At 45.0% G+C, this 28,000-nt stretch overlaps 3 protein-coding genes across 13 annotated transcripts in view; 1 reads left to right on the forward strand and 2 right to left on the reverse strand.

Moving 5' to 3' along the window:
• THOC2 (THO complex subunit 2) overlaps positions 1 to 3,110 on the reverse strand; it is a 131,224-nt gene extending 128,114 nt beyond the window's left edge. For all 6 annotated transcript variants that reach the window (XM_068132157.2, XM_068132158.2, XM_068132159.2 and 3 more), the window contains exon 1: positions 3,004 to 3,110. In XM_068132157.2, coding sequence (XP_067988258.2) covers positions 3,004 to 3,068 — 65 coding nt within the window. In that variant the 5' untranslated portion in view covers positions 3,069 to 3,110. The remainder of the gene's footprint in view (positions 1 to 3,003) is intronic.
• Positions 3,111 to 3,115: 5 nt separating this feature from the next.
• AASDHPPT (aminoadipate-semialdehyde dehydrogenase-phosphopantetheinyl transferase) overlaps positions 3,116 to 28,000 on the forward strand; it is a 62,335-nt gene continuing 37,450 nt past the window's right edge. Inside the window, exons 1-2 of one of the 6 annotated variants that reach the window (XM_068132166.2) lie at positions 3,116 to 3,158; positions 18,712 to 18,889. In XM_068132166.2, the coding sequence (XP_067988267.1) occupies positions 18,746 to 18,889 (144 nt within the window). In that variant the 5' untranslated portion in view covers positions 3,116 to 3,158; positions 18,712 to 18,745. Of the gene's footprint in view, positions 3,166 to 18,711; positions 18,890 to 28,000 lie in introns of all 6 variants that reach the window. The other 5 variants (XM_078766123.1, XM_068132165.2, XM_068132162.2 and 2 more) reach the window with 5 other exon arrangements.
• On the reverse strand, positions 20,967 to 25,931 carry LOC144888376 (uncharacterized). The gene is made up of 2 exons (XM_078766121.1): positions 24,572 to 25,931; positions 20,967 to 21,296 (listed from the first exon to the last, which is right to left on the reverse strand). The coding sequence occupies exons 1-2, from the start codon at positions 25,821 to 25,823 to the stop codon at positions 21,172 to 21,174; spliced, it is 1,377 nt and encodes a 458-aa protein (XP_078622247.1). The 5' UTR covers positions 25,824 to 25,931; the 3' UTR covers positions 20,967 to 21,171.

The raw sequence follows: 28,000 nt of genomic DNA on the forward strand, positions 1-28,000 counted from the left end.
ATGTATATATATCAGAAGGATGCAGAAGGGTGCAGATATCAGAAGGGTGCAGAAGGGTGCAGATATCAGAAGGGTGCAGAAGGATATATCATAAATATATCTGCAGAAAAACCATTGGATTGGAAGTTTACCACTGTTGATGCATTTGGGAAACACCGTCTTTTACACTACCTTGTTTAACACGTTAAATTAATTATTCGTGCCACGTAGACGCCGTACAATATTTCCACATTCGGAGCCAAAGTACATACTGCTAAACTGCAGGTGCAAACAAGCCGATTATTGTTCTACAAAGTTCAAAATATGAAATTCAACCATACCATAGTTCCTCGACCATACACTGACAGACACAGGCACAGTGAACCAATTGCTTTCCATCGCTTTGCACATCACGTGCACCTTAACCCTTTGAGTACAGGATTTTTTTGGATAAAAATACCCCCGGTACGGATTAATTTGGCATTTTGGTACAGGAATGCAACCACGTACTGACGATCTATTTATAGGTATAGTCGATGACGTGTAGTAACGTCATCCGTACACAAAACGGGTTAATTAAGACTGTGTCCTGTGGAACAGAGAAGAACGAATAAAAACACTTTTGTGGTCTCTCATCACACGATGGCTTCCTTGTCACATGGTCACAGCTAATGGCAATGAACAAGTCATGGAAATGTAAACACAATCCCATCGAGGCCTATGCGCATTGTTCTTGTAATTATAAATATAAACTGTGATTATTATGATCCTTGCAGCGTTTCATAGCAATAACATTGCTCATGGTAAGGCGGTGTGTCATTCAACACGAGCTTCTCTGGTTTCTACAAGACCAAACGCTATCTGTAGAAGGGCAATTCTGTAGTTGCAGCCACGACATTTGCCCATACACGTATTGCAGGTTGCGATTTCCACTCGAGTTTCTGCAGCAAAACTTTGCACCATGTACTTCTATAGCAGGGACATTAATTGCTCAGATATATACTGAACTAGAACGGCACTCAGTACAGAGCATACCTCCACCTGGTTCGCCATATCACTCAATGGTGAAGGATCATTTAAAAATTCTACTAGCCGGATCCAGATCCGAATCTTCATTAAGATCGAATCGATTCTGCCTTGTCTGACACTGACACACACTGACTGACACACACACACACACTGACTGACACACACACACACACACTGACTGACTGACTGACTGTCTCACACACACACACACACACACACACACACACACACACACACACACACACACACACACACACACACACACACACACACACACACACACACACACACACACACACACACACACGTTCCGTCCAATTCCGCCCATAACTTTTTGAGATATCCTGCTATGTATCGTTTTTGGCCCCATCTCCCAATGGTGGAGAATCATTTAAAAAATTTAACAATTCTCATATCCGAATCCATATTCAGATCTTCACCAAAATCGAATCGAATCGTCCTTGTCACACACCCAACCTGTCCATCCAGTTTCGCCCAAATCCGTGCACAACTTTTTGAGATATCCTGCTATGTATCGTTTTTGGCCCCATCTCCCAATGGTGAAGAATCACTTTAAAAATTCTAGTATCCGGATCCGAATCCGGATCTTCACCAAAATCGAATCATTTCGTCCTTGTCACATACGCTACATCTCTGCCAAATTTCGTCCGAATCAGTCCACAACTTTTTGAGATATCTTGTTGACAAACAGACAGACAGACAGGGGTGCAAACATAACCTCCATCCACCTTTGGTGGTGGAGGTAACAAACCCAAAATGTCCCCCTTTGGCACTGCACACCCATGTTTATAGGGTTGCGGATGCGACATCTAAAAATTACCTTAAGTGAACTCTTCCAGTCCATTATCACGATTCTGTGGATTCAATCATCCCACAACAAAGCAGTTATTTTCTACAGATAGATAACTTATAGACCCATGTTAGACGTCTCAGGTTCTGATGTACTGTACTCTGTTGGACTTGGAGTATCTATGAGTATGATGCAGACGGAGTTTCTTGACAAGAGTTATACTGGGTGGTTTGCCAGTGCCTTCCTAGCTGTAGCTAGGGCAGGAATTTGTAAATTTGTTCAGGGTGCCGGCGATAGCTCGCCCACTTTTTACGAAAGACACCGTGGGGTCTTTGTCTACCAACGAATGCCAGCAGACAGGACGCTCTGCTTCACGTCCATACGACGACACCACGTCCATTCATCCCTCGTATTACGAGGGATAAATCCCCCTGCTTGTGAGACACCAGGACGGCAGTTTGGAGCTGGTTCGGGATTCGATTCGAACCCGAATCTTAGAGACGCTTAGAAGCGAGCATCCTGTCAGCCAATCATACCATCGAATGTCCCAAATTTGAGAAGAGAAACTGAAGAAAATATTTCATCACCTTCCCAGGGCGGCAGATGTTAGATGGGAGAGCACAGCACACAATTAGTGCCGATCCCCAAGTGTAATCCCAGGTTCAAACTAGCAAAGCATTTATCATGATTTGCTGAATTTTACTTTTTTTAATCCGAAATTTTAAATCCTCAAATAAAAATTTAATAACCCACAAGTGCGCTCACGACAGATTTGAAATGATAACCCCGGTCCTGAATCAATTACATGGGGAAAACACGTCAGCTTCGAACGCAGAGCAAAGCCTAGGCCTGTTGTGCCTTATGGCGAAGAAGAATCACCGATTACAAACGACATTTACATTATGATTACTCCACGTATCTTCGAACATAATATAAAAATTTAATAACCCACAAGTGCGCTCACGACAGATTTGAAATGATAACCCCGGTCCTGAATCAATTACATGGGGAAAACACGTCAGCTTCGAACGCAGAGCAAAGCCTCGGCCTGTTGTGCCTTATGGCGAAGAAGAACAACCGATTACAAACGACATTATTAATATTATGATTACTCCACGCATTTTCGAACATAATATAAGTTCTCTGGGTTTACAAGGACTTCACGATCAATGTGCCGCACTTACAATTCAGCTCTGCCACACTTTTCCCAATTCTTACAAATCTCCAACGAGCACAACACGGCCGCCATTCCGCCGAGCTATGAATGACCCCACTTCCGGGTCGCGATTACGCTTCAACTATTTCCGGGTTATGAAAACCCTTGACGTTTCCAGGCTTGGTATGTTGTACGGAAAGTTTTTACGTTTCCATATGCATGGTTTCGTTTTCCCTTCAGCTGACTGAATCTACATTTATATTCTTATCTACGTTAGAATTGAAAGAAACCATATTCGTGTGTTTTACTTGTTTTTTGGCTTAATAACGAATAGCTTGTTAAAATTGATCTACCGTTTAGATATTAATGAACGATTCCATAAATAGAATGATCCAATATATGTTCATAATGATATGCTTTATGAGATAGTATTAAATCATGTACAATTCGGACCGCGAGTGACAAGCTCAATGAAAACATAATCTGAAACATTTTCCATTTTACCGCCGTCTACACCGCAACGAAAGCTATAGAAGGTTGAGTTTATTACCTCCGCCACCAAAGGTGGATGGAGATTATGTTTTCACCCCTGTCTGTCTCCTTGTTACTTAGCAAAAAAAATATTTTTTTTGGACAACTATGTTGATCACTCCGCTTTATGTGTGTGTTTGCTACTTGCCGGAAAAGATTCCGGCAAGTATGTTGATCTGTTCGTTTGTCTGTCTGTCTGTCTGTTTGTCTGTCTGTTTGCAGCACTGCGTCTACACGTTGCACGTAGAATCGCCAAACTTTGCACACGTATTTGTCTTGCCCTGGAATAGACTGTGCCCAATTGATGACGTCATCGGTCACGTGGTTTGGCCGCCACCTTGGAAAAACTGAAAAATTTTGCACCTCCATATCTCCGAAAGTGCTGAACAGAAAAAATTGAGACATGGCTCATTTTAAAGAAATCTCCATAGGGAATAGAATATGTTAATGATGACGTCAAAGGTCACGTGGTTCGGCCGCCATCTTGGAAAAACCGAAAAACTTTGCACCTCCATATCTCCGAAAGTGCTGAATAGAAAAAAAATGAGACATGGCTCATTGTAAAGTACTCTCCATGTGGAATAAAATATGTTAATGATGACGTCATAGGTAACGTGGTTCGGCCGCCATCTTGGAAAAACCGAAAAACTTAACACCTCTATATCTCCAAAAGTGCTGAATAGAAAAAATTGAGACATGGCTCATTGTAAAGAACTCTCCATGGGGAATAAAATATATTAATGATGATGTCATGGGTCACGTGGTTCGGCCGCCATCTTGGAAAAAACGAAAAACTTTGCACCTCTATCTCCGAAAGTGCTGAATAGAAAAAATTGAGACATGGCTCATTGTAAAGAACTCTAGATGGGGAATAAAATATTTTAATGATGATGTCATAGGTGCCTCCATTATGACATAATAATTCGACAAGTACAAAACTTCATCGATCAAGACGAAATTGCTTGAGCATCATCAAGGAATAAATTAGTTTTGAAAACAAATAATGATGATGTCATCGGTCACATGGTTCGGCCGCCATATTTGTCCAAAATGGCCGATAAAAAAGTACCTTCCGGCAAGTCCTTGGTCTCTGACCGATTTTTCATTTGTCTGTCTGTCTGTCTGTCTGTCTGTGAGCAAGATATCTCAAAAGGTTGTGCATGGATTCGGATAAAATTTGGCAGAGAGGTAGTGTATGTGACAAGGACGAAATTATTAGATTTTGGTGAAGATCCGGATTCAGATCCAGCTAGTAGAATCTTTTAAGTGATTCTTCACCATTGGAGATCGGGCCAAAACGAACATATAGCAGGATATCTCAAAAAGTTGTGGACGGATTTGGACCAAACTTGGTGGACCAGTTGGGTGTGTGACACGGACGAATCGATTCGATTTTGGTGAAGATCTGAATATGGATTCGGATACGAGAAATATTTAATTTTTAAGTGATTCTTCTTCATTGAGAAATCGGGCAAAAAGCGATATATAACATGATATTTAAAAAAAGCTATGGATGAGTTATGACTAAACTTGGTGGATGAGTTAGTTTGGTGACAAGAACAAGCCGATTAGATTTTGGTTCAGGTCTGAATCTTGATCGGGCCTATCAATGGGATACAAAACATAAACTGTTCAGCCTGGCAGAGGTATGCCCTCTACCGAGTGCCGTTCTAGTTGGAAGTTGTGGTGGGAGGTTTTGGATGGAAAATAAGGTATTAGCAAAAGAAGAAAGTTGGTCCAATACGTGTGTTTTCCATTTATTACGGAACAAGGACTCTCCGTTTTCCCCAACCACTTTAATTGTGCATTTGTACTCCCTATGAGTGAAATGTCTTCACTTATTTGAAGGGCACAGTGGTAACTATATTTATAAAGACCTATAGTAGCCGCCGCTGGGGGCAAATACATAACTTTAGAAATGACGTATCTATCTATATATTGTTGCGGATCCGGGGGTCGGCGCTCCCTTTACCAAGGGGGGGTTAATCCCCTTGTCTTTTACACTGGCCGAGCCCCCAGCCCTGGAAATTACATGCTCCTTTGCGGGGTTGAGATTGGCCAGGGTGATTGGTCAAGATGGGCTCCCAAATACCTGCTTGCCAATCTCTCTGCAAAGCAGGGAGATAATTTCCGCTCGAACCACGGACAGATGGAAATTGCCGAGCGGTTTAGCAATCCGCGATTCGAGCCGTTAGCAATAAGACTAACCCGATTCTGAGCGGTTCTGCCAAATCGCGCCGCAGGTACTCAATTGAGGAAATAACGAAAGCGATCGGATGAGAGGAAACCAAAGTAAAGGAAGAACAGATATTTATTAATTATGGACAGGAAACCCGAAGAGGAAATGAAAGAAGGGCATATACAAGAAGAGGAAGAAGCAGATACACAGGGCAAGTTTAAACAGTCTTACTTATCACGCCCAGGACAACACAAACTGACTTACACGAAAAGGTGGTGGTGGGAAGGAAGAGAAGGGTCCAGGCAGATGGTAGGCGTCGAGGTCCGGCTCCAAGCTCGCGCCCCGGTCCACGCTTTGGGTTCAAGGCGAAACCCGGCAAACAGCTCCGTGTGTCGTTGGACGCGACCGGAAAATTATATAGCGGGGGAAAGCTGGTATGTTGCGTACGTAATTCAAATCTCTGCTGCTCTGCCGGTCAATCTCCGTGGCTCTCTCTCTCTCTGCCGCTCGCCTCCGTGGCCCTCTCTGGCTCATCTGCTTGCTCGTCTGCGGCTCCTCTTGGCTCATCTGCTGTGACGTCTCCTTGGCTCTCTCTCTCACATCTGCTTGTTCGTCTGCAGCGCTTTTTATTACATGATAAGTAATAAAAGGGGGGAGAGAAGGGGAAGCACACAAACAAACATTTGAGAGCAGGGACATCGGGAGATGTGTGGGAGGGAGAGGGCTTGGGGGGAGGAGGCGTGGGAAGGGAGAGGAGGTGGGAGAAGTATAAAACACAAGGACACCAAGGACTTCCAGGAAAGAAGTTGGTATTTCAAAAAAGTGGATTTGGGGTGAAATTAGTGGGGGTAGAAAAGATCAAGGTTTTGGATGGGGGAAGATAAGAGATGGTGGTGAACAGCTGTTTTAAAGACCTGGAGTGAGGAGTGGGATTGTAGAGAGTGAGGGAGGTTGTTCCAGAGGTGGGGGAAAAGAGGAATGAAGGAGTGAAGATGAGCAGAGAGTCTTGATTTTGGCAGTTTAACCATAAGAGGGTTGCAGGCAGATCTTGTGCGACCTGTAGGAATATTTGAGGGACAGAGCCCAGAGAGAGCTGGGGGAGCAAGGCCGGAGAGGAGTCGGTAGAAGACGGAAAGACCACCAACCTGCCCGCGGTGAGTCAGTGAAAGGCCCTCGGAGTTAGCTTCATCGCGGGAGATACCAATGATTCTGAACGCTTTGGTTTCAACAGCGTGAAGACGAGCTAGGTGTGAGGCAGGAGCACCAGCCCAGAGGGGAGAGCAGTACTTCATTGAGCTGCGGATGAAAGCCTTGTATGTGCTGAGGAGCTCAGGTGTGCCAAGGAAGGACTTCGTACAATGGAGGATGCTCAGTCGGCGACTGGCTTTGGAGGCCAGCTTGGAAATGTGGTTTTCCCAGGAAAGATCATGGCAGATAGTGAGACCCAAAAGCTTGAGTGACAGAACTTCTTGGAGAGGATTATTCAGAAAGTGGATGGGAGGGTTGTCCAGTCAGTCTTTTCGGAGAGGCATCGTAAGAGTGTGAGATTTGTCAGGATTGAAAGACATGTTCCACTTGTTTGCCCAGTCTGTGATTTTGTCCAGGTCTGCAGAGAGTGAGGAGGCTGCAGACTGCCGATCTGTGGGATGAGGAATGGAGCGGCAGAGAGTGGAGTCATCAGCAAAGAGATAGAGAGGATTTTCATGAGAGTCAGAGAGATCATTGGTGAAGACCAGAAAAAGCACAGGGCCCAGAACACTGCCTTGGAAAACTCCAGCCTGAACAGGAAGGGGAGATGAGAGAAAACCATTCAGGGCCACACGTTGACTACGACCAGAGAGGAAGTCCGCCAGCCATGCGTGGAGATTTCCATGGATACCAAAGGAGGAGAGTTTGGTGAGCAGAGCGGGGTACCAGACCGTACCAAAGGCATGTGATATGTCGAAGGAGACAGCTCTAATTTCCTGTTTGGCATTGAGGACCTCCATCCATTGTTGAGACAGCAGAAGCAGCATGTCCAGAGTAGAGTGACCTGGTCTGAAACCAAATTGATGATCAGAGATCAAGCCATTGGAGAAGAGGAAAGATTTCATATCCGAAGCAATGATGGATTCCATGACTTTGCTGATAATTTGGAGAAGGCTTCTTGGTCTGTAGTTGCAAGGATCTGTTTTTGCACATTTTTTGTGTAAAGCGGTGATGTTGGCTGATTTCCAAGCATAGGGCAGATGACCTTGAGCAAAAGAGATGGTGAAGAGAACAGAGAGAGGGAGTGAAAGAGCGGAAGAACAGGATTTTAGGACCCGTGGGCTGATGCCGTCAGGTCCAGTTGCAGAATCAGAGTCGAGGGTTGACAGAAACTTTTCCACCTTGTCAGGAGGAAAGGCCACAGAGTCCAGGAGCAGCTGGGTACGACTGGGTACGGTGGGTACAGAGAGGGATGGGTTTGGGACACAAGATTTAGAGGCAAACACAGAGTTGAGGCATTCAGCTTTTTCATGTGCGGAGTCAGCTGTGTAGCCGTTTGAGGTAAGGGAGGGCATGGAGGGGGAACAAACACCAGAAACAGATTTGACCAGACGCCACCAGGATTTGGAAGAGGGAGACAGATAAGAGAGTTCGGTCTTGAGAACGGAGAGATATTGTTTCCTGGCTGTCCTGAGGGTGGACACACACTTGTTTCGGGCTTTGTGAAAGGAAATGAGATTTCCTTCCGTTGGATTTGCTTTCCAGGAGACGAAGGCAAGTTGTTTCTGGGCAACAGCCTCACCACAAGATTCCGTGTACCATGGATGGGAGGAAGGGTATGACAACTGAAGACGAGATGGGATAAATCTGTGCATGAGAGAGAGCAATTTACTTTGGAAGAATTCCCAGGATGAGTTGATGTCAGAGGCGGTCGAGATGGGAGACCAGTCCAGATGATTGATGGCTGCTTGAAGACCGTGCCAGTTGGCCTGAGTGAAATGCCAGACTCGTCGATGCCGAGGAGGCTGTCTGAGAATGGTCAGAAAGATGTCCACTTTAACAAGCACATGATCAGATGAGCCGATTCGAGCAGAAGAAGAGCAGCAGACATTTTCAGGGAAGTTAGTCATAACCAAGTCCAGAAGAGAAGATGATGACTGAGATCCGGGTCAGGAAATTGACAGATTGTGTCAGTCCCAGTGAGTCGCAGAAGTCCTTTGCTGAGGAGCCATGGCTGGTGAGAGAGGTACCCACACCCAGCCAACTGGCATGGTGACAATTGAAATCACCACATTGATCAGAGTTGGGATGAGTAGATAGAAGTTGGTCCATATTATCAGACAGCGAGATGTAGATGGAGTCATCATTGTTTGGTGGACGGTACAACACACATATGAACAAAAGGTGGGAGCGAAGGGGAAGCCGTAGCCATAGGTATTCCTGGGGGTGAGGTGGAGAGAGGGCAGTGCAGGGTGAGTGTGGAAGAGAGTTTTTGATAAAGATAGCAACCCCACCTCCAGGACGAGGCTCAGGTTTATCATACCGGAGGAGGGAGTAACCCGGGAGAGATACTAAGGAATCAGAGACATCATGAAGGAGGAAAGTTTCTGTTAAGCAGATCACGTCTGGTTTGTCAGAGGCAACCTATATGGAGAGATCATTTAAGTTTGAGCGAAGGCCCCGGATGTTTGAGGTCCATACCGTTAATGAAGAGGAAGGGGGAGCATCGGATACAGAACCGGGGGGGGGGGTGGGGGTAGGGTAAGATGTGGAAGAGGAGGAAGAGGTAGGGAGAGCTGTTGAAGGTGTGTCAGAGATTTCAGAATAGCTCGGAGAAAGGGAAGGATGGGGCGGACAAAAGGTTTGATGGTGATTGGGTGAGGCACAGTGAGGTGTTATTTGAGGAGGGGGAAGAGCGTGGCAGAAGGTTGGGGGAGATGGAGGTGAGAGTTGGAAGGGGGAAGAAGCGGGGAGGACGCTTTGAGGAGGAGGGGTGAGAGGGGGGAAATGGAGAAGAAATGAGGGTGGGGAGATTTGAAGGGGAGGGGCGAGGGGGGAGTTTAGGAGGGAAGGGACAAGGGGGGGGGGATTTGAAAGGGATGGGAGATGGGGGAGATTTCGAGGGGAGGGGTGAGGGGGGAGTCTCAGAGGGGAGGGGCGAGGGGGAGTCTAGGAGGGGAGGGGTGTGGGGGGAGTTTAGGAGGGAAGGGGCAAGGGGGGAGATGGTGACAAGGTGAGTTGTTGTCTTGCTTTGTTTGGGATCATACTGCTTTGAGCTCCCAAGGTGAATCGCAACGAAACTTTCTACCGTCAGATTTTTTAACCACGATATACCTGAAAATGGGTTTTACATCTGAAAATGGGAAATATACCTGAAATATACCTGAAAATGGGAAAACCGTGACGGTGATGAGGATGTCATTTGACCTATTAATGTTGTTATTTCAGACCTATTGATTTTGTAAGACACTTTGGCCAATTTAGGACCATTTGGACACTTTTGAGCCCTTTTGCTCTTTCGTCCTTGGACACCTTCAGACCCCATTTTGCCCTTTAAGATCCGTGATTCTTTAAACACTTTAGATCCCTTTATGACCCTAAAACAACTTTAGACCCCTTCGATAATTCGAAAAAATTTCCTCCTAAAATCGGTTTTGACGACCCTTTCTGTGCACTATTCGCGTTGCATCACAAGTTGTGATGATGAATCTAAACTGATATCTCAAAGTGAAACTGATGTTGAAACGTGAAACTGAAACTACTGATCTGTGGATCATCGAATGGGAAACCAGAATGAAATTCTGTAGGAAATTGCTGAAAGCAAAGCTATGGGGAATTATAGAGAGAGGGGGAAGGTCGGAGCTGAAGAAACGATGTGGAGAGGGATAGGTGCCTGGAGATGGTCGGTTGGTATGGAAAGAACTTTGGTGATCTTCCATCAGGCTGTGGGCCCAAAACATGCCTAAACCCGCTTCCCAGCTGAGCTTTCATAATATCATCCTCACTTCTGAGCAGTACTTCGGCGGTACAACAAGCATGGATTGGAAATCTTCGCTGATATAATGGAACGAGGTTGTCGAGGTTTCTAGCTTACTAGCTGCACCCATTGCGACATTTGCTCACTGAATATTTACACTGAATTTCCATTTCTATCAATAAACACTCCAAAGGAAATTGCTAATTTCAGGTGAGACATTTATGCACCCCCCATCATTGATGGGTACCTTTGCTAGTCTATTATAAAAGGAGCTGTGTGTCCGTGTATGTGTCCTCCACCTTCCACCCATTGGTGGGGCAGTTTGCCTGGCTCCACCCACAATTCCTGTACTACGGGCGCCATATTTATACACTCCGTATAGGTTTGGCTATGAGGTTTCACATGTCTCTTTTTGTAAGGCTCATCCTTTTTGACTCTCACGGCTTTGTCTTAACTCAAATTCGATGTCTAATTTCATTTTTCATCGTGGCTAAGATTAGGACTCAGTTGTAAAAAAAACTGGAAAAAAATCGTTTGGATATTGATGTTTTAAAATAAAAAAACGCACTTTAATAGTTATTTCTGGTCGGGCGCGATGCAGGGAGGGTGAGAGGACAAAGTGAGGAGAGGGAGTGGGACTGACTGAGTGAGGGTATGGATGGGGGTCAGAGTTGTTGGCTCGTATGCAGCATGTGGCTGCTGGTTGCATCATTTTCTGGAAGCGATGCTATGCTGCTGATGCAGTACCCCTGTTTCTAGTAAGCTGGTACCGGTACTCATTTTTCCGATCTCGGAAGGATGAAAGGCTGAGTCAACCCACCTGGTGTTAATTCAACGGCGCAACAGGGGCTCCAACTCAAAACCCTAAGATCTTAAGCCAACCACCTTAACCGTTAAGCCAACACAAGGCTTGGGGATAGAGTGGGGAGGGGTGAGGAGTGGACAGAGTGAGGGGTCCAAAGTGAGGAGGGATATAGTAAGGGGGAATGAGTGAGGTGGTGGAAGGGGGAGAGGAGGGAGTTGGGATGGATAGGGGGAAAGGAGAGAGTGGTGGTGCAAGGGGCGAAAGAGGAGGAAGGGAGAGGGAGCAGGGGAGAGAAGGGGGAGGAGGGGAGAGAGAGGTTGGAGGAGGGGAGAGACGAAAGGAGATTTCCACCTGTCCCTGATCCTGTCCTATTATGCTTCAGGATATAGCCTACTCTTTTCTTATCCATTCTTCACTGGAATGTGCTACATTTAAAATCAATTACAGATCTACACTTTAAACTTTTAAAATATATATTTTGATCTCTTTAGCTGAGAAATACTTTGTAAAATACACATGTAGTAAACATTCATACTGTGTTCATCGTGCCAGGCTACACATACCTCACTCCGTGTGCACAACAGTAATGTGTTCAGAACTGCTTTTGATCTGCTTTGACACATGGACCATGCAACAGAAGGAAGATTAAAAGTCTATTTGGCTTCAGTACAGGGCTAAAGAAACGTTTAATATTGATTGCCTCTAAAACCTCCAATAAGGTCAAATGTGTTTGCAGCACTCTGCATGTGCACATTTACAGCAATGTGATGTACATGTAGTTGGTAAAATAGTGAACATTCACAAGCACTCCTCGTCATGCTAAACTTAAAATAGAGACCACTTCCTGTGTGTACTACAGTACTGTATTCAGATGTCTAATACTGTGCGATACGTCTCCAAAAGCCATATTTCATACGTTTTCTGTATAAATTGTTCTGCTTTGATCCATCAATATCAGAAGTGAGATTAACAGCGTATCATTCTGGCCTCAAAACAGCACTGAAATAACCAAATATTGTTTCCCATAAATGTAATAATTCCAATAAAGTGAGATGTGAGTGTTTGATCGATTGTCTTATTGCATGCATGTACAGGTATTGGACAAAAATTGGAAATACTAATTTAAAGTCACTTAATAGGGTGTTGGGCCACCTTGTGTGGCCAGTACGGCCCATATGGGTGCGATATAGAGTCCTCCAGAATCTGGAATTCCGCAGGAAGGATGCAGCACCATTCCATCAACTCACACCTGTTTGATGGAGGTGGAAAACGCTGTCTCAGGCATTGTTCCAGAATATCCCATAAATGCTCGATCAGGTTCAGATCTGGTGACTGAGAAGGCCATGACATATGGATAACATCAGTGTCATGCTCATCAAACCATTGGGCGACCATACGTGCTCTAGGGATGGAGGAATGTGGGAGAGGGGAGGGGGTCTCCTCTTGCAGCCATGCTAGGCATAATTATAGGCAACCAGGCCTGTTCAGCATTTATATGCCTCTGCTGACGAAGTCGCAGGAGGCATTATGTTTTCAGGATGTCTGTGCGGCTGTCCGTCCGACCGTGCATCTGTGATAGGTTTCCATTATCACAATAACTTAAGACCGGCTGAAGGGTTATAGTATGTATAATGATGTAAAGATAAACATATTAGATTGTGGGGTCAAGAGGTCAAAGGTCAAAGATCAGAGATCGTGTTTGGTAAAAATTATGTTACTGCACTAACTTCTGAACCAGTGATGGGATTTTGATCAAAGTTAGTGTAAGTATATATTGTTGCGGTTTTGAGAGTGTAAATATAACATCATTAAAGGTTAAAAGTTTGCCCCCCATAGTTAGTCCACAAGCAACACGTAGGCCCATTAGAATTAGTTATGTCATAGTATGTGTAAGAGTAGGCCTCTTTCACTAGTAAACATCTGCGTTGTGTAAAGAAATAATAAGCTTAGTTCCTTTTCATTTTGCGGCCACCCTCCAATTTCCATCATGGGCATAATCGATCCCGCGCCCCATTTGGCATCCCTCAATTTGTTACGCTTTGGGCTACCCACGGCAGTTTGTTACGCTTTGGCCGCCAGCAGCGTTCGCTGCCCTTGGTTTTGCTCGAAACTAGTCAAATGCCATGAGGTAGGCCTGGAAAGAGGGAGGAGCGTGAGGACGAGGTGTGGCCGTGTCAAGCAGCGCGTCAGAAGGCGGTGACGGTAAGGGCAACAGCCAACCAGAGCTCGGTGGGCATGGCTTAAGAGGGCGTGGCAAGGGCGCATCTAGCAAGTGCTGGAAGGTTCGCTGAGCAAGGCGATATAAGCCAGCACACAAAGCCCTTGGGGAGGGCTCGTGCAACAGGACTGGCTGGAGTTGAGCTGAGGAGAGGAGTTCAGATAAGAAGAGAGAGGCACTCGGCGAGTTCACCTGGGGTGAGAACGGAGTCACGCATCGTGAGCGAATTGTATTGAAGGAGCGCATTGATCTATGCAGTGAGATACTGAAGAGCGCATTGTTCGCGGTTATTGGAACTGTTCGCTTATTACATACGCGGCTGAGCCGCGAGTGTAACCGCCAAGGCCAGCCCACCGTTGCCCTGTGATAGTCCCGCACACGCCAAACGACACGCGGAGAGCTCCTGCCGTCTGTTTCATCTGCTTCGCGGTGTGAGTTGGAGCCCGGAGAGCGAGCTGCCTGGACGCGTCGCTGGACCATCGACCCGTTCGTCTGCAACCCCGTGTGAGTGTGTCTGAGTGTGACGGGCCCGTTTGTCCAGGGATAAGTTAAGACTGTATAAGGCTGCACTGTGTATTCTTCTTGATTGTACAAAGTGTAAATAAATTCTGTTATTCCTTTCTTCTAAATCCGACTGTTTCAGTCATTTCCATCATTGAGTAAGCGTGGCATGATTACGAACCGCTTGGATCGGGTTAGTCATTGCTAACGGCTCGGGTCACGGGTCGCTACCGCTTGGCATTTCCACTAACACCCGTGATTCGGGCGGGGCTTATTTCCTCGTTTCCGGCCAGCGTTAGTACTTAGGTAATAGCGAATTCATAGTCCTAAAACCCTATTTAAGGCTGTCCGGGAAGGACGTCATAGGTCCTGGGTCCCGTCGGCTAGTAAAAGACAAGGGGACTAATCCCCCCTTGGTAAGGGGAAAGGCCGGCGCTGAGATCCGCAACAATATTATGATGCAAAGATGAACTGATTCGATTTTGGCATCAGGGATCATGTAAAGTAAAACTGTGATACTTGAGAACACCTGAAGAGATTTAAATCAAACTTGTTACAAGCATGTATATTGATGTAATAATGTGGGTGGAGACATATTGGTCGACGTTGTGACATCAAGGGGGTGCTGTTCTAGTAATACATGACCCTAAGCATGCAATGCTATTTGCTTCATTACCATAATACATGGGCCACACCTGTGTGGAAGCGGTTGCTTGGTGTCCCTCATTTACCCAGTGGTTTGCATTTTTTGTCATATATATATATATATACTAGCGGGGTCACCCATGGGAATCCCACGGGCATGGATGTGTGACATTTCGACATATTCAGTTAGATGCTGCACATTCATTTTTACAAAATGGTTACTGGCAAGTCATCAGATCCAGAAATGGTGTGATGAACACAATTTATTTATTTCACATAATATGTGACCCCTCACTCCTCTCCACCTGACACTCTCCTGTCTCCACCTGACACTCTCCTCTCTCCACCTAGCACTCCTCTCCTCTCCAATCCCTCACATTCCTCTCCTTTCCAATCCCTCACCTCTCCAATCCCTCACACTCCTCTCCTCTCCAATCCCTCACATGCCTCTCCAATCGCGCCTCACACTCCTCTCCAATCGCGCCTCACACTCCTCTGCAATCGCACCTCACTCCTCTTCAATCGCGCCTCACACCCCTCTCCAATCGTGCCTCACACTCCCCTCCAATCACTCCTCTCCAATCGCGCCTCACACTCCTCTCCAATCGCGCCTCACACTCCTCTCCAATCGCGCCTCACACTCCTCTCCAATCATGCCTCACACTCCTCTCCAATCGCGCCTCACACTCCTCTCCAATCGCGCCTCACACGCCTCTCCAATCATGCCTCACACACCTCTCCAATCGCGCCTCACACTCCTCTCCAATCGTGCCTCACACTCCTCTCCAATCGCGCCTCACACTCCCCTCCAATCACTCCTCACTCTCCTCTACAATCGCTCCTCACTCGCCTCTCCAATCGCTCCTCACTCGCCTCTCCAATCGGCTTTCCCCGTCTCGTTTCTCTCGTTTTTCTCCCGTATCGTTCTTTTTCTTGCTCCAAATCGGCCCGTCTCGCCCGTTGGCCCGTCTCGCCCGTCGGCCCGTCGGAATCTGAAATCGGCCCGTCTTGCTTTCTTGCTTGCGCGTAAATAAATTGTGTTCATTCACCATTTCTGGATCTGATGACTTGCCAGTAACCATTTTGTAAAAATGAATGTGCAGCATCTAACTCAATATGTCGAAATGTCACACACATCCATGCCCGTGGGATTCCCACGGGTGACCCCGCAAGTTTGCATTGACGTTCGTCGATGGACTCGTTCGCCCGTCTCATTCGTTTTCTTGCTACATCCTGTTCAAGTCTGCGTTCTTCATCGATCGTCTCATTCATTTTGGAAATAGAAGTTTCCACGCAGCGCATGAATTGTCACGATCCTCAAGAGGAATTTGTCTCGTAATCATCAAATGATAAATGGCAAGTAAATTATATTGTGGAAAATTAAAGATTTCAAATAATCCTATTTAAAGTGTATGCGCACATAACTAATTTTAAAAAACGAAGAAATATCTCTCGGTAATTTCCTGAACCATATTTTACTTCCGGCTAATAATGTTGAATGAAATAAAAACGAAGAAATATATGTCGGCATCATTGTTGACGTTTTTGTGACGACTGTCATCAAACGGAAAAGTAATATATCTTAACGGAAAAGCAAAAGCGAATTTTTAATATATATCGACACGTTGCCGTCGGTGTCATGTTGGGCGGTGTATGATACACCATGACGCGATTTTTAAAAATATATCTCTGCATTTTCCCGCGTGTGTGGAATGTTCTCAATTATTGCTGACACCGAGTCCAAAACCATCGATAAAAATGAAATCATATGGTGAGTTAGATTGGAGATAAAGGCGTGAGAGAGACTCAATGGCCTTGAAGTTACAGGCGTTTGAGAATTCATTTCGTTCTATAAACGGCAACTTTCATTGGATTTTCTTCCCGTTTTTTTTCAACCGAGTCTAAAACTATGTTAGCGACTGTGAAAAATGAAATGATATATCGAATTTGATTTGAAATAAAACTGGGAGAGAGAGCAAGACACCACGGGCCTACAAAACAGGCCTCAAAGCTATGCGAGTTAATAAAATGGTGGATATTTGTTTATAATTATATGAAGCCACTCCCAGAATGGGTGGAGCTATGGGTGGAGCTACTCTGCAAACCGAGTAAGCCACACCCCGGACCGACGCCCAACAGACAAACAGACAGACAGACAGAATCATCTACGGCTATTATAATATAGATATACATGTAAAGTTATTGGAGCAATAAAGTTATTGGAGCATAACTTTATATTGGAGCATAACATAAAGGTCGGAGCGATAAAGTTATTGGAGCATGGAATGAAGGTATTGGAAAGGGTGTTGGAGAGGGGGATAAGGAAGAAAATGAAGATTGACGAAATGCAGTTTGGATTTATGCCAGGAAGAGGAACGACAGACGCGCTTTTTATTGTGAGGCAGTTCCAGGAGAAGTACATGGAGAAGAGGAAGAAGTTGTTTCTTGGGTTTGTTGATCTGGAGAAAGCATTCGATAGGGTTCCACGTGAAGTAGTGACATGGGCATTGAGGAAGTTAGGAGTGGAGGAATGGTTGATCAGGGTAGTGATGGCAATGTACAAGTAGAGCGAGCACAGCTGTAAGGACGAAGGACGGGAACAGTGGTGAGTTTGAGGTGAAGGTGGGAGTGCACCAGGGGTCGGTACTAAGTCCACTACTATTTGTAGCTGTGATGGAGGTGCTGGCTCGGAACGTAAAGGAGGGTTTACCGTGGGTGTTGTTGTATGCAGATGATCTGGTGTTGATTGCAGAAAGTATGGATGGACTGAAGGAGAAGATGAACAAGTGGAAGGAATGTCTGGAGACAAAAGGTCTGAAGGTGAATATCAGAAAAACGAAGGTGATGGCAAGTGGTAAAGCATTTGGTGAGGTGGAAAGAACTGGGAAGTGGCCGTGTGCTGTGTGCAGGAAGGGTGTCGGAGTGAACTCCAGCGTGTCGGAGTGAATTCCATTCAATGTACAATGTGCGCTGAGTTGGTTCATCAAAAATGTAGTGCTTTGAGACGGTTGTTAACCAGTGTGGCAGCTACATTCAAGTGTAAGGTGTACACAGAGGGAGCTGCAGATGGAGGAAATGTTGAGTTGGATCTTGGAGACGGCGTGAAGCTGGAAGGTGTAAAAACATTTTGTTACCTAGGAGACATGCTGAATGGAGAAGGTGGATCAGACTCGGCAATGGTTGCTGGAGTGAGATGTGCATGGAAGAAGTTTCGGGAACTGAGTGACGTGCTGACGAAGAGGGGAGTGTCGTTGAAGCTGAAGGGAAAGGTGTATGCTGCATGTGTGAGAAGTGTTATGATTTATGGGAGCGAGCCATGGGTAATGAACGTAGAGCAGCAACGAAGGCTGGAAAGGGTGGAAATGTGAATGGTTCGGTGGATGTGTGGAGTATCGTTGAGAAAGAGGAAGACAAATGATGAATTGCGAAAGATGATGGGAATAGAGTCTGTGATGGATGCTGTGAAGAGAAACAGTTTGAGATGGTTTGGTCATGTGTTGAGGAAGGATGAAATTGACTGGTTGAGAAGAGCGATGGAAATGAATGTAGAAGGAAGTAGAGGACGGGGAAGACCGAGATGGCTAAAGATGGTCGAAGAAGAAATGCGGGCAAGGGGGTTAACAAGGGGAGATGCAGAAAATAGGGCAAAATGGAGGAGATTGTCATGGGGAACCATGACATGAAACATGACATGGGGAACCATGAACATGTCATGTCAGAACCCCAAGGCTAATCCCCGCTCTTGCAGGGAAAATGGCCTTAAAATGCCTGTTGTTGTTTTGTTGTATATATATATGACAAAAAAATATACATATATATATATATATATGCATATATATATATATACATATACACACATGCTCACACACAAGTATTCTAAACACACATAATGTTGACCATTATGCTTCTCAGCCTCAACTCTATGATTATAGAAAACTCGAGCTGAATGGGCAGCCTGCGCTGGGCATTCAGCACAACATCATGGCAGCCGAGCTACTCAGAATGGCTGCTTGCAGCACGCTGTGTGCAGGCTGAAGAGAAGCAGCGGATTGGTGACTTTGTTTTCGCCTGTGATGCCAAGGCTGCCATGGTGAGTTACATGTGCTGCTGGCGCCAATGCCAATACAGTTGCTCACCGCCGAAGTGCAATGATTGACTTGTATCGCTTTGCATGTTTACTTTCTACACTGATAACGCTGCCAGTTTTCAACATTTTTTTGGCTTAAGACTATGGATCAATTATGTATGAGGGGGCTCATAGCTGATTACCACTTGAAGAACTGAAAACAAACATCCATTTTTACCTGTGACATGTCGCATGTCTACAAGAGCTTCACGTTGCTGTTGGGGTTCTTGTTAAGGGTCGATTTTTGAAATGTGCACTCATTGGTCAGACAGCTGCCGGGCCACACCCACATCTGTCGCTTGACTCCACCCACCATTATACCGAGACAAACTTTTATGGCCGGTATCTTGTTTTCCTAGTGGGCCTAACACATTAGGCCAGTAGGCCTTTGCTGATTATACACTGTCCAGCTTTGTTGCATCAGATTTCCATTGGCTTTCTTTGGGTCGAGTGTTAATTTACTAGTAAGATAAAATCAAGCCTGCGCACCTCCCCCCCCCCCCCCCCCCCCCAAAATAAGCATTATGTAATTTTTGAATGGCCCCAATATGCGCGTTAAATATGTTTCCCAATCGGCCCGTTACCGGATTTTTTAAAGACAATTCACTCGCGCGTAATGGCAAAGTCCTGTACCTCGAATGACCACGTATAGGTTTTATGAACAAAATATTTATTACCATAGAGAGAGAGCTGGAGGGCTGAAGAGAGAGAGAGAATTTGAATTTGAACACCGTTTATTTCCATAAAATGCACAAGCAGGTCAATTCATACAGCAGAGGGAAAAGCAGAAGTATTTACAAGAAAGGGGAAGAGAAAAAAAACAAGGTAAAACAAAAACAAAGCATCACACTCTTGATGCAATTCTTAAAACGTTACGACGAGTTTAGAGTCCTGAACCAACACAAGGCCTCGTTAATGCACCATTCCCATTCAAAAAGTTCAACATTCTCGTTGCTCATATGGTAATCAAATTCCAGCCTTATTCTTGCTGACACCAGCCCTTTAAACATGGGAATGACGTCATGACCATAACATTTATCAATCCTAATTTTCCTTGACTTATAAATTGCATATTTTGCAATGGCAATCAAGAAATTCAACAAGACACCAGCATTTTTACAAGAAGAAGTAAAGGGTACACCAAAAATAAACATATGTAAGGTAAAAATGAAAGATAATTTGTAAGAAAGGTGCGCAATCACAGAAAATAGAGGTGCTAACCTCCTACACTGGACATATGCATGAAAAAGATCCTCCTGCTCGCAGAAGGGGCAATTTACAGGCACCGAGGCATTAAGGTGTTGAATAAAAGTGTTTGAGGGGAGAGCCCAATGTGTTAGCCTCCATTGGATATCCGTTAGGAACCCATAAATGAGTGAAACAAACATATTATGCCACAGTGGAGTAGAAGGAGACCCCGGCCCTAAACGTTCTGACCACAAGGCCACACGCGTCGCTCCAGACAGGGATGAGACTTCTTTCCCCCTCACGAGTTTAAGACACCAGCCTTAGTTACCAAGTGAAAGGGAGAGGGAAAACCATCATCATTGGACTGGAAAGAGGGCAGCACCTTGATTTCAGGGAAAGAAAAACGAAAATCTTCGACAATTCCGGCGCCTTCCCAGCCAATGTTTAGCTGCCTGAGTTTTTTATGACTACACGTATGATTTGATGAACTCGAACAGACGCTACACATACACTTGTCACCACCACCCCAGCAGACCTCCACTTGGTTCCAGATGCATCCCTTAGGTCGCTCACTTTGCTTACGCCTCCTTGGATGAATTTTTGAATTAAGGCATGGCTACGAGGAATACATGGGAAAAAGCTGTTGTAGAAGAGAGGTTCTTGTGGTGAGGGCTGTAAGCAAAATGATGGGCACAGAGTGGACAAAAGCACCAAACTTTGTGGAGATGTTTGTTAGGTCCTGTAGCACAATTTTTGATATGTTCCACAAAATCAATCTCAGCTGATGTTCTTACGTGACATGTATCAAAAAATGATGACGCGACAAATGTAAAAAGTCAACAAAAAGTTTGTTCGGCTTGCTAATGGTTAATTTTTATTGATCAATTTGTCTAATTTTGACAAATTAAAGACACAGAAATCCAAACAGACTATCTACAAAGAATTTGTATGAAAGAAGAGAGAATGAAGAACATATTTATAAGTGAGCATGGTGTATGATGCAATGAAAATGAAAACGTTTGAGTTTAGCAAGTCAAATGTTTATATGAAATTGACATCTAATCCTTCATGCAGTTACACTTGCAAAGGTCTGTACATCTCCACTGGGCTTTTTTGCAAGAACATCTTCCAGTACAGCCAGCAGCAGCTTTGCAGCTACACTTGACAAGTTCACTACATACTTCTGAAGCAGTTGGTACAGTTGTCCACAGTGGAATCCAACAACAAGTGGTGGCGTCCATTTTCCAGCCCCATCTTTCTAGAGTTGGTATTTGCTGCTGAGATTGATCGCTTGTTGTCCAGATTCCAGCTTGGTAGACACAACGCTTTGTGTGTTGCAGGAGGGCACCTTGTGTGGGAGGAATAGTGTCCATGGTTTTGCTTTGTTGGCAAAACATTTCCCTGCGAGCCTCATTCACAGTCTCAAGTCCGCTTGTCTTCTGGTACATGAGGACGGTGAAGCGCTCCAGAAGTTTGAAGTTCTTATCACTGATGTCCACTTCTTTGAAAGGGTGACTGGCGATGTCATTGAAGGCCTTGGTCACATCAGGGAAAGATTTCCAAGTCTCCCAGGCACACCTTTTTCCCTTTCCAAGAAAGGCTGATACTGTATCGCAGCCTGTGAAGCTGTGGAAAACTGGCAGGGCAGTTGACATTTCTTTGCCAAGAGTTAGGGCCAGAGCATTGATATGAATGTAGGAAAAGCTCCTTCCTGTGCCAAACCCAACCCAAATGTTCAGTGTCGGGCATATGTCTTGCAGGTGGTAAAACTTGCCAATCAATATGATAATAACATCGGTGTCCACGGTGCGAACAAAGCAAGTCTTTGATTCTTGCTGTAATGCATCTTGCACATGGAAGAGTATTCTGGTATCGGCCTCTTCATGGTTGCAGGCAGGTATGACGTGGTCGCTTCCTCTGATGGCAACATTTTCTCCTTGTGTCACCACCACTGTTTTGCCAGGAGGAAATTCACTGCTTTCAATCTTCTTGGACAGAAATTCAAAGAATTCCTCCTTGTTTTCTGCATCACGCAGGAAGTCCTGCCACTGTCCTGGGATTTTGTTCTTGCCGGACACCTTTCTTCTCATGCCTTTTCCTCTCTTTTCTCTGGCAGAACCTTTGATGCTGTTTTTGAGATACCTGTCCCAAACAATGTCAACCCTGTCTGCAGTCTGAAGCTGATGCCGCACATGAGGCAAGAACACGTCGGCAGCGTAGTCCTCAAATGTCGTCATGCCAATAACAGGTAGAAGGTGCACCACAGCTGCGCCGTCAAGCACCTTCACATCAAAAGTATCGGGTAGATCTTTCTCACATGTTTTCTTCAAAGATGAGAGTAGCTCAGAAGGAGCGTCAAGGACTATCATTTCTGGATGTTGCTCCTCCAAGGCTTCTGCCAGTTCAGTTGTGTCATATGGCTGAACATCGTCCAGTAAGTGTGGAGCAGATGCCTCCACTGTCTTTGTTAAACATTTTATTAGATTAGATTTTTTTCCGAGACGAAGTTTTCCTCTGTCAGACAAAGAAGGAGGGAACAGGTGGTTTTCATGGCTGAAAAAGGAAGCCATATCAGACTCTCTGTGTTGTGCCACGATGTATAGTCTGGAGAAAAGGCTGACATCAGTCTTCAAATTTGCAATCTTGTCTGCTTGTTTGCTTTTGTCTTTAGGAGTTGGACACTTGAACAGGCGCAAAGAGTTCTTTTTGATGGGATCATGAATGGATCGTTCACAATCGGTCAGAACTGAGTTGCAGTAGTCGTTGTACTGGTGTTCGCCAAGATCCTCAATGGTGCGGACTGTATGTATGACAGAATCATTGAGGACATCATGAGAGTCTAATGTCAGTAATTCTCCACTGTCAGTCAAGAAAGGATTGCCCATTTCTTTGAACACTCTCGTAAGGCTGAGAGTTTGTTGTTTGAAACACTCTTGAGTTGACAAACCTTCTTCATGATGAGAGTGTTTTGCACAGTTTACTCTTGAACAGTCTTCAAACTCAGTCAGCATGCGTGCCTGTTCTGGACCTGCCAGTACCCATTTTCGGAGAGCCGATGGGTTTTCTGTAAGCCCTACTGCTCCACCAGTACCTTTCACCAAGTCATTATTTTGTTCATGAGCCATGAACCAGCCAGTTCAAGTTCATTATTTTGTTCAATGGCATAATCTAATGGCATACTTGAGAACTTGTTTGCCGTTTTTGAGACAACCCAATGACCATGCTCAACAAATTCTTCCAAGGTAGAAGGCGGCAGATTTTCCATGTCTCGAATGTGAACAGGAACCCAGCGGGCATAATTCGGATGGTCCACGGCAAAGAACCACTTGGCCAGAGCTTTCAGGGAACCCACATACAATGCAAAGTCAGCCTCACGATGTGCTCTGACAAACAGAAGAACAAGGAGTTCAAGTCTGAGTATGGTGTCCCAATACTGAAATGTGGGGCTCTTTCTCACCATTTCTTGTAGCCAAGCGTCTTCTGACTCTTCTTCTGCTTCCGGCTGCAAGGTGAGAAATGCTTCTTTTTGGAGTTGTCTCAAAACGACAGCGTTAACTTGATGGGCATGGCGTGTTCTGGTTACGTGAGAACAGCTCAGAAACGACTCTGCTGTGCCTGATGAAGCAATCCCTGCCTGTGTCAGTGCATTGGTCCACCCAGAGCAATCTAGGTAATCACCGACAGTCTTCCACAGAGCCATTTCAATATGCAAGCCCCCAAACATGACTACAATCTTTTCCTCAGCATGTGTTTCAGGCCATTTCCATTGGACGTACTTGGCAAGAGCAAACAGTGGAGCATCCATTGCAATCACCGGGATTTGTCCATTGTTAAGAAAATCTGTCGAACGACGCACAATGTCCATGCCGTGTTTGACCATTGCAGCTGTAGCTGCCTTTTCATAGAAGAAAGGCAACAGTTGGGACAAAGCAGGTGCTTTCTCCTTGAAAGATGACTCATCTTGCTGAGATGCATGATAAGCTGACCAAGCCACGCAGTCCCCCTTGTCCAGCTTGTCTTTCTCAATCAGATCCAGAGCTGTTTTAAGCCACAGTTTCTCCTTCTCCATGGCTGCCTCCATATTTGTCATGACAGTCTGACTGAGGTTCTTGTTTGGAATTTCGACTGCAGATGCTTTTAGGGATACAGCTGGCACAACACTGAAATTGTCCGGCAAGGAGAAATCTTTTTCTTCACTCTGTGGAAGAAGAGTGATGGCCTCTCTTTCCTGTCCTTTGTTGGAGGAAGTGGGCGACTGAAAGAGGCTTATCCCAGTTCCGTGAAAGGAACCTTTGGCTGTGGTGCTTGAAGGATTGTGGTCCAGATTATCCATTGCACCCGCAGTGAACAGTCCAATACGAAGCTGAGACGGACAGACAACGCCTTCTCTTTGTGCTTTCTGGCAAACTGCAGAGGCTAGTTGATTCTCAAGCTGAAGAATCCGGGAATAGCTGACACTGAGGCCCAAGTCATGCAAACGAGTGATCCCTTTTTTGGACCGCGTCAGTGTGTGTTCATTCAACCCTATGTACAATGGCAATGGGGGCTCAGAGGACAAAGAATGTCGCTGCTTTGCCCCACTCTTAGCCGTTTTTGTGCGGTTGAAGATTACTGTCTGACATATTGTAAGTGTAGCCTGTGATTCTTGAGTTTCTTGATTTTTCAAAGTAGGTCCTTTCAACATCATTGAGACAAGCATTTTCAGTGTTGTTGGTGTTGAGTCTTCTTGGCAATTTGGTGGAAAGGTTGCATCAAAATGAAATCCTTCAAACTTGAAAATGTCCTCTCTGATGATTTTGGCAGCTTTTGCCAAAATGGAAGCATCTCCTTCATAATCAGTGAAGGCTTGTTTCAGCATTTGCCTCATTCCTTGATCAAAAATAAGCACCACGTTTTTTCCATCATTTTGTTCTTGTGCTTTGGGAAAGAAGTGGAGAATTTGTTCTTTGAAGCGCACTTTGTTGACTTCTTTCTGAATTCCAAGTGCAGCTAGACGTGCTTCATACATGTGCCGCAACTCAGACAACTTGAAACAGAAAGTTCCATCTTCTACTGAAGTCTCTATGTAGCTTGTCAGCTCAATAAAAGGCCGAGCTTCTTTTTTCTTTTTTTCCATTTGACTCCCATCAGAATCTTTTTGTTTTCTTTGAACCCTCAAGAAAGTGCGATGGCGGTTCCGGAACTCAGTGAGACAGTTCAAATGGTACATGCCATCTACAGCTATTACATCTCCAGCAGCAATTCTTGAGAGTACTGCTGTATCCTGTAGGTCAGTTGCCATTCGTCTGATGTTCTGGTCAGCACCCATTGTCATAAATTCATGAAGCTGGCCGTCAGACTTTGAACAAAACATGCAATTGTTCTTTGTCACTGAATGACGAACCTTCTGTCGCTTTTCTTGCACACCTTCACCAGATGCTCCTGCTTCTTCAAACTCTCTTTTTCTTTTTGCTCGTTCTAACTTGCATTTGCTGAACTTGCCATAACAAGTTCTGTGCCACTGAGCCTGGTTATTGACCAGGTCGTCTGCTGTGATGCTTTCGTCAAAGGGAAGAGTCACAGGTAGCATGCGCAGTCCCCGAAATTCACTGACGATATTCAGAAAGTTTTTATATGGCTGCGACTTGTCTTGACTCCCATGGGCCTTCAAGGGGCAGTTCAACTTCTCACTAGTTGTTTGTTGGCAAATCAAACAAGCTTGCCAATCCATCCTTCATCCACTATAGGTCAACCCTGAAACAGAGTAAACTATAAAATTAACTTTTTTATAACACATAAACAATTACAAAATACAAAATACAAAATTACAAATACAAAATTAAAATTCTTAGTTTCTTTTAGTCCAGTGGCTTATTGGATGACTCATTTAAAATAATGAATCTATTCGAAGAGTCTTTTTTCATTTGATTAATGTCGGTTGTCAAAGACACGACCACAACCAATAATTTGTCCGCGGTCGCCACGCTTTGTGAATTAAATCGTCTGTTTCTCGGAAACTATTGCTGTGCTACCTTGGAACATATTAAAATCTGCAAGCATAAAGCATGTAGACCACCTAGAGAAAATATGGTACTTTTGTCCACTCTGTCCCCATCTCATCAAATAATGGGTCTTACATCGCGACAAAATTACGACAATTATATCCTTCAAGACAACGTTTAACCTCAAGGCCTTTCCATGCATCCAGCAAACTCCAATAAAAACCCGGAAGTGAAGCACTGTTGACACAAGGTCCACCAGGAAAAGGTGCCGATCATAGTTCAGTTCACCAACCTGTTGTAATAAAAAATGTGCAAATGGGCGCCAGGGCAGCTCCTCTGCATACAGTAGGTAGTCTCTGTACAGACTGAAGGCGAAAAGCCATAAGCCGACCAGAGACATCAATGACTCCATGACCCCCTTCCTTTCGAGGGTGGTACAGTATACTGGGCCACAGCCAGTGGTAGCCATTCCAAAAGAAGTCTATCAACTTCCTCTGGATGGCAGGGATCATCTCCTTGGGTGGGCGCAGGGTAACGACTTTATGCCACAATCTCGCTGCAATCAGGTTATTGATAACAAGAGCGCGGCCTCTATATGAAAGAGACCGCAGTAGTCATTTCCATGATTTTAAACGGTATGCAATTTGTTCCACACCTCTTTCCCAATTCCTCATTTCCATTTCATGGTTTCCAAGATAAACTCCAAGATATTTGACTCCGTCTGTTTTCCATACCAGATTTTGTGGAAGTGATGGTGGCGATGTGAATGAAGGGTTACCTGAACTACACCACAAGGCTACACTTTTGCTCCAGTTTATTTCACCAGAAGAGGCTGCAGAGAAGTCTTTTAAGCACTGCTGTACTGCAGCCAAACTGCTTGGGCCTTTAATTAAGACACAAACGTCATCAGCATAAGCTGTTATGACAAATTTTGACCCCTCTACCCCCATATCCTGAGACAATCGTTTCCTGAAAGATGCCAAAAGTGCTTCAAGGGCAATTGCATATAACAGTCCCGAGAGAGGACAGCCTTGGCGGTTACCCCATTGAAAGGGAAAGGGGGAACATAGGCAGTTATTTACTTTCATCATACAGAAAGTGTTTGTATATAAAAGTTTAACATATGATATAAAGGTTTCACCAAAAGCCATCCCCTTAAGAACCGAAAACAAGTATGCATGATCAACACGATCAAAAGCCTTTGTTTGATCCAGAAACAATAACCCAAAACTGGCAGGCACATACTTTTTACAGGAAATAATATCTCTTACCAGAAACAGATTATCATGCATGGACCGGCCAGGAATACAGTAGGTCTGATCTGGCTGCATGACAGAGCTAATCACCTCTTTCAGCCGGTTTGCTGACACTTTAGACAAGATCTCGTAGTCAGCACACAGTAAGGAAACAGGTCGCCAGTTCTCAATGAGTTGAATGTTCCCAGCCTTCGGCAAAAGGCATACGACTGCCCTTCTACAGGACAGAGGAAGTTCTCCAACACGAAGGCTTTCGTCAAGGACTTCAAGCAGATCGGGTCCCACAAGATTCGAAAATGTCTTATAAAACTTTCCAGGCAGCCCGTCAATCCCCGAGGCTTTACCATCTTTCAAGCCTCCATGGCTGCTTCAAGTTTATCAGGCGAAATTAACGATTCCAGTGTGTGTTGCTTGTCCTCCTCGACTTCTGGGAGCCCGGCAATCGGCTTCTGTATCGCCTCACTGCTGATACTCTGGGCAGAGTGCAAGTCAGAGTAAAACACTTTCAAGGCCGCCTTAATCTCCGGTTGGGAGGTAACCGTTGACCCGTTAGCAGTACAGAGCTTATGAATTTACTGAGAGTTTTTGACCGAATTCTCCAAGCTAAAGAAGTCCTTATTTGGCATATTCAAAGTCAAGTAACTCATCCT

The sequence above is a fragment of the Myxine glutinosa genome, chromosome 12 (assembly GCF_964187855.1).
Source record: "Myxine glutinosa chromosome 12, kmMyxGlut1.1, whole genome shotgun sequence".
NCBI classification, from domain to species: Eukaryota; Metazoa; Chordata; class Myxini; order Myxiniformes; family Myxinidae; genus Myxine; species Myxine glutinosa.